General features: G+C 45.8%; 1 protein-coding gene across 2 annotated transcripts in view; it reads left to right on the forward strand.

The window, feature by feature from the left end:
• The first annotated feature begins 2,133 nt into the window (after positions 1–2,133).
• blmh (bleomycin hydrolase) overlaps positions 2,134–17,366 on the forward strand; it is a 173,679-nt gene continuing 158,446 nt past the window's right edge. Inside the window, exon 1 of one of the 2 annotated variants that reach the window (XM_070543801.1) lies at positions 2,134–2,315. Coding sequence is in view for 1 of the 2 variants with exons in the window: in XM_070543800.1 (XP_070399901.1) it covers positions 2,306–2,315 (10 nt within the window). In the remaining variant the exon portion in view is untranslated. The remainder of the gene's footprint in view (positions 2,316–17,366) is intronic. The other variant, XM_070543800.1, reaches the window with a different exon arrangement.

A 17,366-nucleotide genomic window follows, 5' to 3' on the forward strand; every position in this document is an offset into this window, starting at 1 on the left:
AGACTCCAAATGTAATCATTTGGCACGTTTCTAATTCATAATTTGTAATAATGTAATCGGCGATATTAGCATTAGCATTCCTATGGGTTTTTCCATGTATATTAGCATTGCGCTAACCACTCGCTGCCAAATTGCAGCCTTTGCCATTAGAAAATCTCCTTTTGTCACATCGCAATTTAATTACACATGCAGTTAATCGTTCAGCCCTAATATACTTGCAGCTCTATGCTAAAAGTGTATTTTCAAAGAGTTAATGATGGATTTCTTTGTAAAATTTGTCCATCTTTCCAATAGAAAAAATTTGCCTGGACCAACGTCACGTGATAACAACGTTACGTGATTACGTAATTCCGTAAGGTTCATGTTCAGCCAATCAACTACTTAGACGTCATCGGCAGTCGACCGACCCGAGCCGATCTTGCACCCGAGCAGATCTTGTACCGACACCGGCCTTACTAGACTGGCGAGGACCCGTACTCATAAGCATCCTGCCCACGGATTCTGAGATTCGTACACACGAGCACCTTGTCCATACTCTGTGAGTGATTGCTTTTGTCTGACTGAATTAGCAGCCAATGACACACTGGCTCTACCCCGTTAGTCTTGACTGACGGACAGAGGTCAAGCCGACCGTATTGTACCGTGAGCCAAGGCCTTGAGATTTAACACCTAGTGTTAGCCCGGTGGCTTGGCTTGTTACAATAATAATAATGATGATGATGATGATGATGATGATGATAATAATATTAATAATAATAATAATAATAATAATAATAATAATAATAATAATAATAAGAATAAGAATAAGAATAATAATAATAAGAATAATAATAAGAAGAAGAACAATAATGCCCAACAGTGTTTTTGATTGTAAAATGAAACGCCTTAGTTATCGTGTGTGACTGTGCGTATGGATTCTATATAAGTGTGCGTGTGTGTGTGCGTGCTGTCGCAGTGTAGAAAAAAAAGCTAATTGTGCCATGCAAATGTAAAGATCCAGAAGCAGATAAAAAAGGGAAAGGAAGAAATTATAAAGGTTAAGAAAGAAGAAAGAAAAGAAAAAGTGTGGCTGTGAGGTGGTGGGGGAACAGGTGAACATATCTAAACACGGATCTAGCAGCTAATAAATCCTGATATGTTCAAACCCATTGAATTTTGTTAATAATAATAAAGTTTTACCTGATGTTTGTCTAATAAAGCCAGTCTGTTACTCCTCGTTCTTTGTAGAGCTTACTGTTGACATACAGCCGATCTACGGAGATCACAGCCCGCTTCCCATCCTGAATGAACTTATCACGCAGAGGGAAGTGGAATTGGTGGCGATCCAGAATTTCCTTAGGAAATTGGTCGTTAACGCTGAAGTCTTTAGCTTTAAGCTATCTCCCGTGGCTTTTAATAAGATCTTTCTGCTTGAAGTGCTCAATTTAGCCACGATGGGACGAGGTCTTCTGCTGTCCGTCCTGACTCCAAGGCGATGTACCCGATGAAAGGTCATGCTTTTAACAGTTTCTTCAGGTATCTTCATGTGAGTGTGGAGAAAGTTCTTGTTTGTTCACAATCCTCCACTTCTCCTCCTGTGTGTTCTGGAAGGCCTGCGAACACCAGGTTCTCTCATACTGCTTGCCTAAAGATCCAGAATTGTCTCCTTTAGAACTTTATTGTCCTGGGAGATCCGATCAAATCCTTCTTTCAAGTGTGTTTTTTAAAAATTCTTCTAATAGATCTCACACACCTGTTGTATGAACTTTTTAAAATTATTTTGATTTTGATTGTTTGACTGATTTTTAATGATTGATTCTTTTTTTCTAAAAGTTTTAACACTAAGCTCTGGACAAGAGTCACATATGTACCAACAGCAAACCCACTATAATTAAAAACGCTAAAAGATGTTTCCTGTGTCACAGCTACATGTGTGAAGTTTGCAGGAAAAAAACCCGCATCAGATTCAGTTCAGAATTCAAGGAGTTATGGTTGATTTAACATGCTGACACTTCAATGCCTCTGTCAGAGGGGGTGCTCGACCGGTCCAAGATGGCGTCGCCACCGCTCGTTAGCGCCCATAGGCAGCAGCGGTCACGTGGGGTCTATCTGATTGCAGCCAGGTCCTTCTCGAGGAAGGTGGTGGCAGTGTGAGAACGTGAGCTAATAAACTCCGCCTAGCCTACACGTCAAATGCTCTCTGGTGAGCCTATAAACAAGCGCACTCTCGGCTTCCGTTGACTGGCTCTCTGTCGGTGAATGTGATAAACAAAGAGCCGGCGACTTTTCGGGACAACGGCTACCGCTGCTCAGGCTCCTGTGGAATATGGAAGCTGGTAGGTTGGAGGCATCGTTTCCAAGCTCAGCCGCAGGGCTGAACTAAACGCTGCTGTGGCAGCCACTGGATGACAGCTGAGGGAGCTAAAGATGCTAAGCTAGCATTGAATACGTTAGATTTAAACATGCTAATAAATTCTGTGAAGTTGACAGCTGCGAACATTGGACAGAAAGACAGACAGACAAAGTATGGCTCACGGCTCAGACACATGAAGCCAACAGACCACAGCTACCCAGACTAAACGTGTTAGCTTAGTTAGCCTGTCAAAGTCAACTTGTCAGACTTGATGATTTATTTGTGTGGGCTTTTTGTTTGGGAGGCGTTTTGTATTCACTCGATGATGGGCGAGTGTGTGTGTATGTGTGTGTGTGTGTGGGGGGGGGGGGGGGGGGGGGGGGGGATATTCCAGAAAGCGGGTTTAGAGTATCTGGGATCTCCCCTCCCGGTGTCCCCAACTTCACGAACGATTCTCAGGCGGAATCTCTCCAAGTCAGGATCGGCAATCAAGGCTGACGCGCGTCCATAGGCAGCCCCTATTAATCGATGCTAGATAAATGAGACTTGAAGAAAAGGATAGAGCTTGTTCTTCATCCAGACGCAGCAGTCATTATCCATTCATGCCTACAAGGACTACAAATATATCAGAACCAAGATACATGAGCTGTTTGAGTAAAGTTGTGTAGCCAGCCCTATTTAGTGAGTTGGCCTGTTTCCATGGCAACGGCGTAAGTCTTGTTTCTCCACTTATTTTAAATCATTTGTGTCGTTTTCATGTTCCTGAATCTGGATGTTTTTAGAATGAAATACTTTTTTTTTCTGACCAGCTGAATTTTAAACCTCCAGTGTGTGTGATCATTTTACCTGTTACTATCAAATCCTGTGTTTCCTCTTCACAAACTTGTCCTTTTTCATTAATATTTCTCACCAACATCAATTCTAAATATTCTTTTCAGTTTGAAATTTTACATTTTTAAATACATAAACTGTGGTCAACGCTCCATGGTCATCCACCATCTTGAGTAGCTATTTAGGGACATACGAGCTCCGCATTTAGCATTTGCACTATAACTTTAACCTGAAAGAACCAGCGGAGGGCAGCAGTGCACCCTGGAAGCATAGTCTGCTAATTCAGCCAAGAAGAAGAGACTAGCTACACTGTTGCTGTACTTGGTTAGTTTGAATAAGCAACAAAATCTAAAGACACATGAAGTTTGACAGGTCGACATCATGTCCAACACTAGGTAGACGTATTATGTTGAGATCCCCGCCTGCTATTAGCTGGACACCTGCCTCCAAGGGCTGTCCCTGACTCCCTAACTCGCCTCAAAGTGCTTATTCGTCTTCTCTTTGTACCAGAGTTCCCGATCCGGTCCCAACGTGTCCAGAGTCCTTCTCAAGTCTCCTCTTTTCCTCCAGCGCTCGTCCGCCAGCCAGTGGCTAAATCAGCATTGTTTATTTTTCTCCAAACAAACACGTTACTAACGGCGATGTACTTCTCCACGCGTTACAGAGATGATGTGCTTCTCCAAGGGTTCCTTCACAAACGTTAACATTAGACTTGGACCTCCTTTGGCTGGTAATTTGTGGGAGTTTACACACAGCACACACAATGTGTGTCTGGCTCTAGCCAACCCTCTTTTATTAGCCATGGCCAGTGATGTCCATCTCCACCATGCCAGCCATGAGCCACGATTAGCTGGTGGCTAAGTCAGCATTGTTTTACTTGATCCTTTACTTGAGCCTCCTTCACCAGCCATGGCTAACAAGCAGCCAGTGGTCGCCCCATATCCATTAGCTGGTAGCAGCAGCGAGCTTGTTTACTTTGAATGCACCATGATCCACGTGAAACGGATGTTGTGGGAAATTATGTTCCCTGTTTCCCTTAGACCAGGGGTCGGCAACCTGTGGCTCTGGAGCCGCATGTGGCTCTTTCATCCATCTGATGTGGCTCCCTGCTTGTAAACTAATTAATGAATATTTAATTAAATGTATTTTATTTTACTGCATTTATTTTTATCTTTATGCCAATTCTAAATGTAAAGATAGTCTGTAAACCTGAACAGGTCCCAACGGTGTACAGTTCACCTGCTTGTGTGTGATCAGATGTCTCCATAGGAGTTTTCTGAGCTGAAGAGGGTCTGAGCTTCTGGACTTTTTCTTAGACAGGCTCCTGGATGTGTCGCCACATCGGAGACAGGAACAAGCGCTATTAAGCCAAAGTTTCATCATCAGGAACATTTTCTAAGTGACAAGTCTCTCTGAGAGACCGGGTTTGGAAAACACTCGCTTCAGTGGGAGGAACCTTCCCGCATGGCTTTGGTTCTGCGACACGCTCCAAGCCCCGATCTCCACATCTTCAGCTCGCTGTCCACCTCACGTACGCGCTGACAGCGAGCTCCGCTGAGCAGTGTCCAGCTCAGATGTTCAGATGGGAATCTTTTCATGATTGATTTGTCTTCCTCAGCAATGTGCGTAACGATAAAAATGACGGGGTAATTCTTTCTTTACTTTCTGTGTGAAAATAAACGGTCAAATAGGGAAATATGTGAACCCTGCCATTTAACCGTTTTGCCTTCATGTGAAGATTGTTGCAAACAGGAACATTAAACTTGATGAACACCAGAGCCAGGCACACTGCGCCGTTATCTCCGTCACTGTAGATGAGGGGGAAAACCAATTGATCTGATCTTTTTCAACGTTGTTTAATGAAAAGTTTTGTTCTGTACAACGTTTAATTACAACAGTCCAACGAGACAGAGGCTGGATTTGTATTCTGAACAGTTTAAACATGTTTTAAAAGGAGACGTGAAAATTATCGGCACCTGCTCAACTATCAAACCACTAACAGTGAAAAATATCAAACTATTGTAGGCCCAGACGGACGCCAACTTCTGGATCAGTTTTATACAAATTCAGGGTTTCCCTTACATAGGCGTAGCCGTGGCGGGCCGCCACGGCTGGAATCTTACCGCCACGCCTACAAGATCCCAAGTTTTATGTATTTATTTATTTTGCGCTGTTTCCTGAAGAAGCAGCGGGAACTACTATGTTGTCGCTTGTGATTGCAGCCGGTGTATGGAGCAGGCAGAGCAAGGTGCAGTTACAGCATAAGTTACTGAGTTTAAAATTAGAAAGGTAGCAGTGGATATAATGCTTTTTGGTTTACATGTTTCAGTAGCATTAAGATAAACGAGTGTTGACGATCTTGACAGGGTTTCCTCCAGTGCTTATTAGGCCAGGTTCTCCTCCCCCCACCAGGCTAAGCATCACTTATTCATGTAAAATTTATTTATTTTTTCATGTCTGACTTTAACCGCATCTAATACTGTATTACGGCGTGAGCGCAACAGCGATCAATGCGTGAGAGGTCGGGTGTTTTCATCTGAACCCTTAAAACCTCCAGCAGGCTACGCAGCACTATTGACGTGTTAGCGCGCGGCGCTAACAACTTAGCAATGTGACATGTCTCGAGAAAGCGTAAAAACACGTTGGACGCTTCTTCTGAAGCGGGAAAATAACACCGCAGAGCATGACGTCGCCTCGGCTCGTTCACGGCCGAGCCGGTACTGGACTGGGCTCGATAACTGACCCAGCCCAGCCACTGGGTCGTTGGAGCTGCCCCGTGACTGCCTGATGGAAAACCAGCGGGTTTCATCAGACTCGTAGTTTCTTGTTTTTGCTGGGGACCCCCTGTATTTTACCGCTTCCTCCTGCAGTCTTCCCCTATTAACATTTAAAATGATTCGGTAAATTCTGTGTATCAATAGAAACAATCTCTGCCTCTGCCAGCTGCAGTAAATGTAGTCTCCAAATAATAAATAAGAGGTGCATTCATCTGTGTATCTCCTTTGATCCGCATTAGTGATATTCTCAGCACCAGAACAGTGAAGCAAAGAAAGATTCCTGAGTTTGTTAGTAATTTTATTTATTAGGTGCATCTATACGTTTGTGGTGGTCACATGACCCTAAATTTAACGCTGTAAACAGTTTGTCACATTTAGCACATATATTACACACTGAGGGAAAAACATCATGTATGTCATTTAAATCTTGTATTACTGTGTACGACACGTGTGACCAGAGTAAATGTATAGTCGCATCAATGATGCATTTCCTTTACATGTATTATGTTAGCAGCTGTAAGGTAGATTAAGGCTGTTTTAACACATTCATAAAGAGTTAACGATACGGGTCCATCCCAGACTAAAGCTTATATATAATTATTAATAATGCTGACATCAGGAGCAACATCGGTGGAGTCAAACGCTCATGGCTGCTAAGGGGGATTAAATACAAAAAAGTGCCAGGATGTAAATCCAATTAGAACTCAATTTTAAAAGTTGAAACTTTTGCCATCAACAACAAAGCTGCAGCTGCTGCTACCGCTGTGGGCCAGCCGTGGCGCTAATTCATCACCTCGTAGCTGCCAGCCACAGACAAGAAAAAGGTGACGTCACTTGCCTCGTTCAGTCATATTCACAAAGCGTCAGCAAGCCTAGCTGCTAGCCTGCTATGGAACAGGTTTGTTCTCCAGCAAGTGTTACCATGGGGACTGGGAAGGGCTTCAGGCTAGCCTCGTTTGTAGAACCGATTTATGTTTATTTATTTAGCAGACGCTTTTATCCAAAGCAGCTTACAATTTATAACCTATAGGGCATGTTGTGATCTGTGGGGGAAACCGGAGTACCCGGAGGAAACCCACGCATGCATGGGGAGAACACACAACTCCACGCAGAAAGGCCGCAGCCGAGTTTCGAACCTGCAACCTTCGTGCTGCGAGGCAACAGTGCTAACAACTGCGCCACCATTTAGCCCAAAATTTAGGGGTTATTACACTGGAAATCTCACAAGAAAGCCTGGTTTTGGGAAATCTCGCTTTCTGGTATACACCCCAGGTCCATAAATGACTCTTGAACAATAATGATGTTCTCGAGTAGAAGAATCGGTTCATAGTTAAGGACAGATGTTTTCATCCCACATCTGGGATTATTCTGAGGACCTCTGCTCTAAGCGCCGTTAGCTTTGGTTCTGCTATTTGCCTATGAGTGCTTGGCTAACAAGAAACCAGCTGATGTGAAGGTGAGGCCCCCCACCATTTGTCCTTTCATTGGTGTAACAACAGCCCGAATAGCTGACTCATCACATCTGTTTCAGCCCGACTCTTGACTGAATGAACACATTTCCTAATTTGTGTCCAAACATCTGGATTATGATTGTAACGTTCTCCTCCACCCCAGCAATCCACTCTGGAGATACCACCATGGGCTTGTTGCTCCTGTTATTCTTGTTGGAGATGACCCAAGTTAATGTTGACAGTCTGACCAGGGACGGATTTAGGATTGAAAAGGATCCGGGGCTTAGCCCAGATGAGTGATTTTCTACTTTTAAATGAAACATTTCAACTTTTATATTTTGACCATCTTAAAGCAGACAAAAAGCACTAGATTACACTTATGCACCGATATGATGACATAAAACATTTAGTGTTACAGTACTGTGAAAACAAATCCTTTCTGGATCTTTACATTAGGATTTTAGCCACGTTTGCACGGTAATCCCCACATTTATTCACATCCTATTAAAGAAAAGACAAAATTCACAGAAGTCACTGAAATAATTATATATATATATATATATATATATATATATATATATATATATATAATATATATATATATATATATATATAGCATACAGAAAATGCATATGAGGCTAAATTATTAGATGGAATGCTCTACTGCCATTGTGCAACAACAGAAAGTGCTGCTGGCAGAATTAAACTGCGAAAGTCCTGGTCCTAATGTTTAGTCCGGACAAAAGCGATATAAGCAATATAAGCACCATAAACACTGCTGGCATCTGAAAGTAATATAATTACAACTAGGCTTTTGTACATAAAGGCTTTGGTGCATGAGTGCATCAGAGTGGGGATCTCTTGGGGGAATTCACTGTTCTTGAGCCTTGAAATAAAACATTGCTGGCTGCTTAGAGCTTCCTCTGGGGAGACTTCAGCAGGCTGTATGCAGGCTACACTACGCAGCTGCGCCATCTCTGATGGAGTTTGGTACTGCATGTCACTTCTAAGGAATTTTTTTTTTTTTTTTTTTTTTTTTTTTTAGATTCGGGGCTTTTCAGAAAACATCCAGGGCTTCAGCCCTAGGATCCAGCCGTAACCCCGCCCCTAAGTCTGACTTTCTTATGGCGCATACACATTAGCATCAGCACGGTTGGGGTTTGTCAGGCTGGATGGTGTGTGTTCGATCTCGAACGGGTGGCGTAGGGTTCACATAGACTTCTCAGGAATGCGGAAATCCCCGAGCCTGTGGGCGGCGTTTAATACGCACGGGAAAGTTTGCTCCATAAGGTAAACAAAAGGCGCACATGAGCTCTGTTGCTTTTTTGAGACTCACATTATTTTACTAATTTTCTGTGTGTGTCTTCATAATCCTATGACACACACACACACACACACACACACACACACACACACACACACACACACACACACACACACACACACACACACACACACACACCTGCAGAGAAACATAGTGTTTCCATAATTTTAAATGCAGTTTTTACAGCAAAAGATGGATGTAATAAATGTAAATACAAGCAAATATGTTTAATTCAAAGGTAAATATCCAATAGCATTGTACACTACCACAAATACTAGGCTATTTACGTTTGCTATCGCTAACGGAGAGCTCAGCCACCCTGCAGAGAAAACTCATTTTGGCTGTTTGTATCCGCAATCTCTTTCTTTCGATCACTACTCAAAGCTCGCGACCATAGGTGAGGATAGAAACGTAGACCGACTGGTAAATCGAGAGCTTCGCCTTCTGGCTCAACTCTCTCTTCATCGGCCGGGCCGAGACGTAAGCCATCTACCTGAATCCTCTTGCAAAGGCTTACGTCTCGGCCCGGCCGCTCCGGTCATCACAGGATCGTCGGCTAGCAGTGCCTACACCACGCTCAGGACAATCCAGACTCTTCTCATGCATCGTTCCACAAATGTGGAATGACCTACCAAGCACTACCAGAACTGTGGCTTCCTTTTCAAGACACTCCTGAAGACCCTGCTCTTCAGAGAGCATCTTCTAAACTAGCACCCATCCCCCTCTCTACCATCCACTCCTTGTTCCCTCCTCTCCATGATTGATGTCAAGTTGTTGTTGTTGTTATTGTTGTTGTTAGCCTCAAGGGCAACATGCCGATTATCACTTGTAGGTCGCTTTGGACAAAAGCGTCTGCTAAATACATAAACATAAACATCATGACAGACGGGTACAACACCCACATCACTGCAGATTAGGGCTGGGCGATATGACGATTTTAGACCGTTTTACGATCTACACATCTGACGGTCTGTCATTTTTGAGAGACCGTTTTATCACGATTCACAGCTCTGCTGTTGAATTTCTGCCTCTGAATAAAAATGGAACGTACCCCCAGGCGAATGACACGCCTTTGTTTGACCCTTAACCAATCAGAGTGAGCCATAGTAATATATTAGTGCCCCGCTTGTTTTCACCTGTGTGTGAACAAACATGGCTTTGCGGCGGCTGAGCGACAACGAGGTTTTCGTTCCGAAGAGGAACGCAGGGTTTCCTTAGCGCGCGGCGCTAACAACTTAGCGACGTGACATGTCTCGAAGAAAGCGTAAAAACACGTTGGACGCTTCTTCTGAAGCAGGAAAATAACACCGCTTCTTAAGCAGAGCACGACGCCGCCTCGGCTCGTCCACCCTCTGCCGAGCCGGTGTCGGTACCGACTGAGCTCGGACACTGGGTCCTTGGAGCTGCCCCGTGACTGCCTGATGGAAAACCAGCGGGTTTCATCAGACCCGTAGTTTCTTGTTTTTGCTGGGGACCCCCTGTATTTTACCGCTCCCTCCTGCAGTCTTCCCCTATTAACATTTAAAACGATTCTGTAAACTCCGTGTATAAATAGAAACAATCTCTGCCTCTGCCAGCTGCAGTAAATGTAGTCTCCAAATAATAAGAGGTGCATTCATCTGTGTATCTCCTTTGATCCGCATTAGTGATATTCTCAGCACCAGAACAGTGAAGCAAAGAAAGATTCCTGAGTTTGTTAGTAATTTTATTTATTAGGTGCATCTAACCTGTTCTATTTTTCTCTGAAATGAGATCAAATCAGTGCTTCTATGGGTTGTCTCCAATCTGCACTGGAAAATTTTACTTTATTTAGAGACTTGTTGCAGAAAATATTCAGAATGCGCAGTTATTTGCTACCACAAGCGATCTCTGGTCCAGCTGCACAGCAGAGCCGTATTTGAGCTTAACTATCCACTACATGAGCAACTGGGAGCTACGTAGTATTTTGAACAAGTTAATGTTTGCACAATATGTTTGCAATTGACATGTTTGCACTTTAAATATGTTTACGATTTTAATTTATGTTAAGTAACTTGAAAAACGAGAAAAACTGATTTTTGTAATTGTTTCTCTCAGGGCTTTTATCATCTCTGGTGTGAGTTTAAAATATAAGTGTGTTAGCACTGTGTTGATTATCCCTAATATGAATAAATGTTTATTTATTCAATGTTTCTCTTCTTTAATACGCAATTGAAGTTATGCTATTCATGGATAAAAAAAATCGTGATAAAATCGAAATCGTGATAAAATATTGGAAAAATCGTGATATTCTATTTTTGCCATATCACCCAGCCCTACGGCAGATGCAGTCTGCCTGTTGATCTTGCACTCCATCTTTCCCTCACTCGTGAACAAGACCCCGAGATACTTATAACTCCTCCACTTGGGGCAGGACCTTGTCCCTAACCTGGAGAAGGCATTCTACCCTTTTCTGACTCAAGACCATGGTCTTGGATTTAGAGGAGCTGATTCTCATCTCAGCTGCTTCACACTCTGCTGCAAACCGCTCCAATAAGAGCCACAGATCGTGTTCTGATGAAGCCAACAGGGCCGCATTATCTGCAAAAAGCAGTGATCCAATCCTCAGGCCACCAAAACAGATCCCTGCAACACCTTGGCTGCCCCTAGAAATCCTGTCCATAAAGGTTATGAACAGAATCGGTGACAAAGGGCAGCCTTGGCGGAGTCCAACTCTCACCGGAAACAAGCTCGACTTACTGCCGGCAATGTGGCCCAAGCTCTGACACCGGTCATACAGGGACCTAACAGCCTGTATCAGAGGGCCTGGTACACCATGCTCCTGAAATACCCCCCAGAGTCCCTAAGAAGGTGCTATAGAAATACAAACCATTTACCATCAGCACAATATGGGCTCTTGAAAAACCTGAGCAGTGCCACAGACTGATCGACTTCATGCCACGCCGCATTGCTGCAGTAATCCAGGCCAAAGAAGCCCCAACTAAATATTAAAAAGTACTTGCTCTTATTTTTCATGTTCATACTTTTCAGTTGGCCAACATTTCTAAAGTCCCTTTTTTGCATTGGTTTTAATTAGGGCCCGACCGATATGCTTTTTTTGGGACCGATACCGATATAAAACTTTTAACAAAGGCTGATAGCTGATATAATGGCCGATAAATCTCCCTCACAAAAAAAGAAATAAATACAAATGTTCTTAAGATTAAACCCTTCATTCTCTGCCTTGTTGATGCTAACTTATTTCTATATTACACACCAAAGAACTGTCTAAACAACTCTCTAGGGTTTCCAAGTAATGCAAATAAGATTTATTTAGCAATCTCAAAAACTGTGGACCCACCACCCGCAGGAGTAACATGAAGGGTCCGGTGCAATGTGAATCGGGTGGCAGACCAAGGCGGGAGCCTTGGCGGTCCAATCCCCGGACAAGAAAACTAGTTTTTGGGACATGGAACGTCACCTCGCTGGCGGGGAAGGAGCCGGAGCTTGTGGCAGAGGTTGAGCGGTACCGGCTAGATATAGTCGGACTCACCTCGACACATTGCATTGGCTCTGGAACCCGAGACCTGGAGAGGGGTTGGACACTCTACTTTGCTGGAGTTGCTCCGGGTGAGAGGCGGAGGGCTGGGGTTGGCTTTTTGTTAGCCCCGAGACTCTCTGCCTGTGTGTTGGGGTTTACCCCGGGGGACAAGAGGGTAGCTTCCTTGCGCCTTCGGGTCGGGGAACGGGTCCTGACTGTTGTTTGTGCTTATGGGCCAAATATCAGTTTAGAGTACCCACCCTTTTTGGAGTCCCTGGGACGAGTGCTAGATAGTGCTCCATCAGGGGACTCCATTGTCCTGCTGGGGGACTTCAATGCTCACGTGGGCAATGACAGCTTGACCTGGAGGGGTGTGATTGGGAGGAACGGCCCACCTGATCAGAACTCGAGCGGTGTTTTGTTATTGGACTTCTGTGCAAGCCGCAGTTTGGCCATAACGAACACCATGTTCGAACATAAGGATGCCCACCGGTACACTTGGTACCAGGGCAGCCTAGGTCACAGGTCGATGATAGATTTTGTAGTCGTATCATCTGACCTGCGGCCGTATGTTTTGGACACCCGAGTGAAGAGAGGGGCGGAGCTGTCAACTGATCACCACCTGGTGGTGAGTTGGATCAGATGGCAAGGGAACATGCCGCGTAGACCTGGCAGACCCAAACGCATAGTGAGGGTCTGCTGGGAACACCTGGCAGAAGAACCTGTCAAGACGGTCTTCAACTCCCACCTCCGGCAGAGCTTTGACCACGTCCCGAGAGCAGTGGGGGACATTGAGTCCGAGTGGGCCTTGTTCCACTCTGCGATTGTCGAGGCGGCTGTTGCTAGCTGTGGTCGTAAGGTGGCCGGTGCCAGTCGTGGTGGCAACCCCCGTACCCGCTGGTGGACACCAGAGGTTCGGGGAGCCGTCAGGCTGAAGAAGGAGGCCTACAGGGCGTGGCTGGTCTGTGGGTCTCCGGAGGCAGCAGACAGGTACCGGATAGCCAAGCGGGGTGCAGCAGTGGCAGTTGCCGAGGCAAAATCTCGGGCGTGGGAGGAGTTTGGTGAGGCCATGGAGAAAGACTATCGATCGGCTCCAAAGAGGTTCTGGCAAACTGTCCGGCGCCTCAGGAGAGGAAGGCAGCAACTCGCTCACACTGTTTACAGTGGGGATGGGGAGCTGCTGACGTCAACTGAGGCTATAGTCGGACGGTGGAAGGAATACTTTGAGGAGCTCCTCAATCCCACCAATGCGCATTCCGAGGAGGAACCAGAGCTGGGAGGCCTGGGGATGGACTATCCGATCTCGGGGGCAGAAGTTGCTGAGGTAGTCAAACAACTACACAGCGGCGGAGCCCCGGGGGCGGATGAGGTTCGTCCTGGGTATCTCAAGGCTATGGATGTTGTAGGGCTTTCATGGTTGACACGTCTCTACAACATTGCGTGGTCATCGGGGGCAGTTCCTAGGGAGTGGCAGACCGGGGTGGTGGTCCCCATCTTTAAGAAGGGTGACCTGAGGGTGTGTTCCAACTATAGGGGGATCACACTCCTCAGCCTCCCTGGAAAGGTCTACTCCAAGGTACTGGAGAGGAGGGTCCGATCGATAGTTGAATCTCAGATAGAGGAGGAGCAATGTGGTTTTCGTCCTGGCCGTGGAACTGTGGACCAGCTCTATACCCTTGCAAGGGTGATGGAGGGGGCATGGGAGTTTGCCCAACCAATCCACATGTGCTTTGTGGATTTGGAGAAGGCTTATGACCGTGTCCCCAGGGGCACCCTGTGGGGGACGCTCCAGGAGTATGGGATGGGTGGCTTTCTGTTAAGGGCCATTCAGTCCCTTTACCAGAGGAGCGTGAGTTTGGTCCGCATAGCCGGTAGTAAGTCGGACCTGTTCCCAGTGAGGGTTGGACTCCGCCAGGGCTGCCCTTTGTCACCGGTTCTGTTCATCACTTTTATGGACAGAATTTCTAGACGCAGCCGTGGTGTGGAGTGTGTCGAGTTTGGTGGCAGGAGAATCTCGTCTCTGCTTTTTGCGGATGATGTGGTCCTCCTAGCTTCATCCAGCTCTGACCTTCAGCTCTTGCTGGGTAGGTTCGCGGCCGAATGTGAAGCGGCTGGGATGAGGATCAGCACCTCCAAATCTGAGACCATGGTTCTCGACCGGAAAAGGGTGGCTTGCCACCTCCGGGTCGGGGGAGAGGTCCTACCTCAAGTGGAGGAGTTTAAGTATCTCGGGGTCTTGTTCACGAGTGAGGGTAGGAGGGATCGGGAGATCGACAGGCGGATTGGTTCGGCGTCTGCAGTGATGCGGACGCTGAGCCGATCTGTCGTGGGGAAGAGGGAGCTGAGCCAGAAAGCCAGGCTCTCGATTTACCGGTCGATCTACGTCCCAATCCTCACCTATGGTCATGAGCTTTGGGTAATGACCGAAAGAACGAGATCGCGGATACAAGCGGCCGAAATGAGTTTCCTCCGTAGGGTGGCCGGGCTCAGCCTTAGAGATAGGGTGAGGAGCTCGGACATTCGGGAGGGACTCGGAGTAGAACCGCTGCTCCTCCGGATCGAAAGGAGCCAGTTGAGGTGGTTTGGGCATCTGGTCAGGATGCCTCCTGGACGCCTCCCCGGGGAGGTGTTTCGGGCATGTCCTGCCGGCAGAAGGCCCCCGGGTCGACCCAGGACACGTTGGAGAGGTTACATCTCCAATCTGGTCCGGGAACGCCTTGGGGTCCTGCCGGAGGAGCTGGTGGACAAGGCCGGGGAGAGGACGGCCTGGAGCTCTCTAGTTGGGATGCTGCCCCCGCGACCCGGACCCGGATAAGCGGAGGAAGACGAGACGAGAGACGAGACGAGAATCTCAAAAACAACAGAACACACAAACTACTACCGAAGATGAGCAGATGCTGCAGATGACATCACCGGATGGATCTTTAGTGAAGTAGGCCCACACCTTACTACGACCCTCTTTTTCCATCTGTAATCAGCATAAAAGAACAGTTATATATCTGTTGATGCCAAGACAAAGTAAAATACATTAAATGTGGCATTTTTATACGTAAAAGTTTAAAAATTATCATGTAAATAAATGATATCAGGCATTGTAGCTCAAAACCAATGGCTCTGTTTTTGTTTGGTTCCCCAGATGTTAAGGTTTTCTCATTTAGTATTCATCTTTTTTTTTTTTTTTTTGCCTTCCACTTAACTTTCTACTCCGTTTGTTGTCAGGTTGTTTTTCTAGTTATTCTTCTTTCCCTTTTAGAATTCTTTCTTCTTTAAAAATATTTTCATTTATAGTTCCTCCTATGTTCCCCTGCTGTCCTCTGCTCCCACTCACAGCTCCTCCTCATAGCTATTCCTCTGTCATCTCTCACTCCTCAGTGCATACGGTTCAGTTTCAGTCATACTCTGCTGGTTTCAGTGTCCTAGCTACGTGTTTTTATTTCTGTCACCTGATTTTTGGCATTAAAATACTTTTGAGTTTTACACTTTTGTGTTGTGATCCTTTCCAAAGCCGACAGTGTTGGGAAAATAAAAATAAGATACATTAAATGACTAGTATGTGGCAATGTATAAGCCTTATGTAAAATATAAGGATGAAAAAATACAATAGATTTATTCTATTGTACAGAGGAATGTTTATTTTCTCGTATTACCGCCCCTACTCCTCTCCCAGCTAGGGAGAGAAGGGGGGACTCCCTGCACAGCGTTTCATTGCTTTGTTGCGTACCCCCCCTCGCCCGTTCTCAGCTGCGACAACGGTCGTGTGCCCCCGAAGCGCAGCGAAACGGGGACCGCCTTCATTCGTCGCCCTTGTTATCCTATTCTACAGCGCTTCGGCGCTCCAGCCCGCGCCGTGCAGCGATCGTTTCGGCGTCTGCCCCATCGGTCTGCCCTCATTTTTTTCGCGAGCCGCTGGTGAACCGCGCCAGTTTGAGAAGACTGCGGAAGAGCGGAGGAAATTGTCTTAGAATATTCCAGAATGTCTACCAGAAAAAGGCCAGCAGACAAAGGGGAAGCAGCGTGAGCTCTGCATAGAGCGTAATGCTGCGGCAGTTTTATTTTATTTTTTCAGGTTAACTTTTCAATACGAGGCCACGAGGCACACAATAAACTTAGGAAGCGTGTTGAGGGGGAACATACTTTTGTCATTATTATTACTTATTACGTATTATTACATTATAGAAATGAGTGCTGTTGGTTGATTTGAAGGTAGATCTGGCAATCATCTGCATAAAAGTGGTAGTTAACCCCGAGACTTACCAAGTGGTAGCATATAAATTGAAAAGAGGAGAGGACCCAGGATGGAGCTCTGCAGTACTCCCCATGGAAGTGGGACATTGAGAGAAGAGCAATTTCCAACATGAACACTAAAACACTGACCATTAAGGTATGACTTAAACCATTCCAGGGCAGTACCTGTCACACCCACCCAAAATTCAAGTCTGGGAAGTAGGGTGGTGTGGTCTACAGTGTTGAATGCTGCGGTCAGGTCGAGTAACAGTAACAGCACATGGGAGCCAGAGTCAGTTAGAATCAGGATGTCATTGAGTACCCTAATGTGTGCAAACTCTGTGCTGTAATTACATCTAAAACCAGATTGGAATGGGTCAAGAAGCCCATTGTCATCTAGATGACACTTACACTCTCACTTCTGTAAGCTGCGTGAGAGCCAGTTTCTCAATTACTTTTGAGATGAATGGAAGTTTTGAGATTGGGTGATAATTGGCAGTCAGACTGGTCAAGGCCTGGTTTCCTTAATAGTGGCTGAACAACAGCATTTTTAAAAGCAGCTGGAAACACACCAGAGGAGAAGCTGGAATTGACAATATCCAAAACAGCAGGGGCCACCGCTGGAAGGACATCGCGCAGCAGTCTTGGGGGAAGGCTGTCCTCTGGAGAGCCAGAGGGCTTCATAGCCAAGATTAGGTCAACCAGGGAAGACAAGACCTCCTCTGGAACAATCAGATCACAATCTTGTTTTTCTCTGCTCAGAATACAAACCACTTGTTCAGAGGCAACCTGTGACAAGAAGAAGTGTGAGAAAATGGTCACAGGATGCTGAAGAAGCCCTGCAGGGTTGTTTTGAGATCACAGATTGGATGACTCGCTGCCAAGGATATGAAGAGGACATCAATGCCATGACTGGATATGTCACTGA

This window comes from Nothobranchius furzeri, chromosome 13 (genome assembly GCF_043380555.1).
Source record: "Nothobranchius furzeri strain GRZ-AD chromosome 13, NfurGRZ-RIMD1, whole genome shotgun sequence".
Classification (NCBI taxonomy): domain Eukaryota; kingdom Metazoa; phylum Chordata; class Actinopteri; order Cyprinodontiformes; family Nothobranchiidae; genus Nothobranchius; species Nothobranchius furzeri.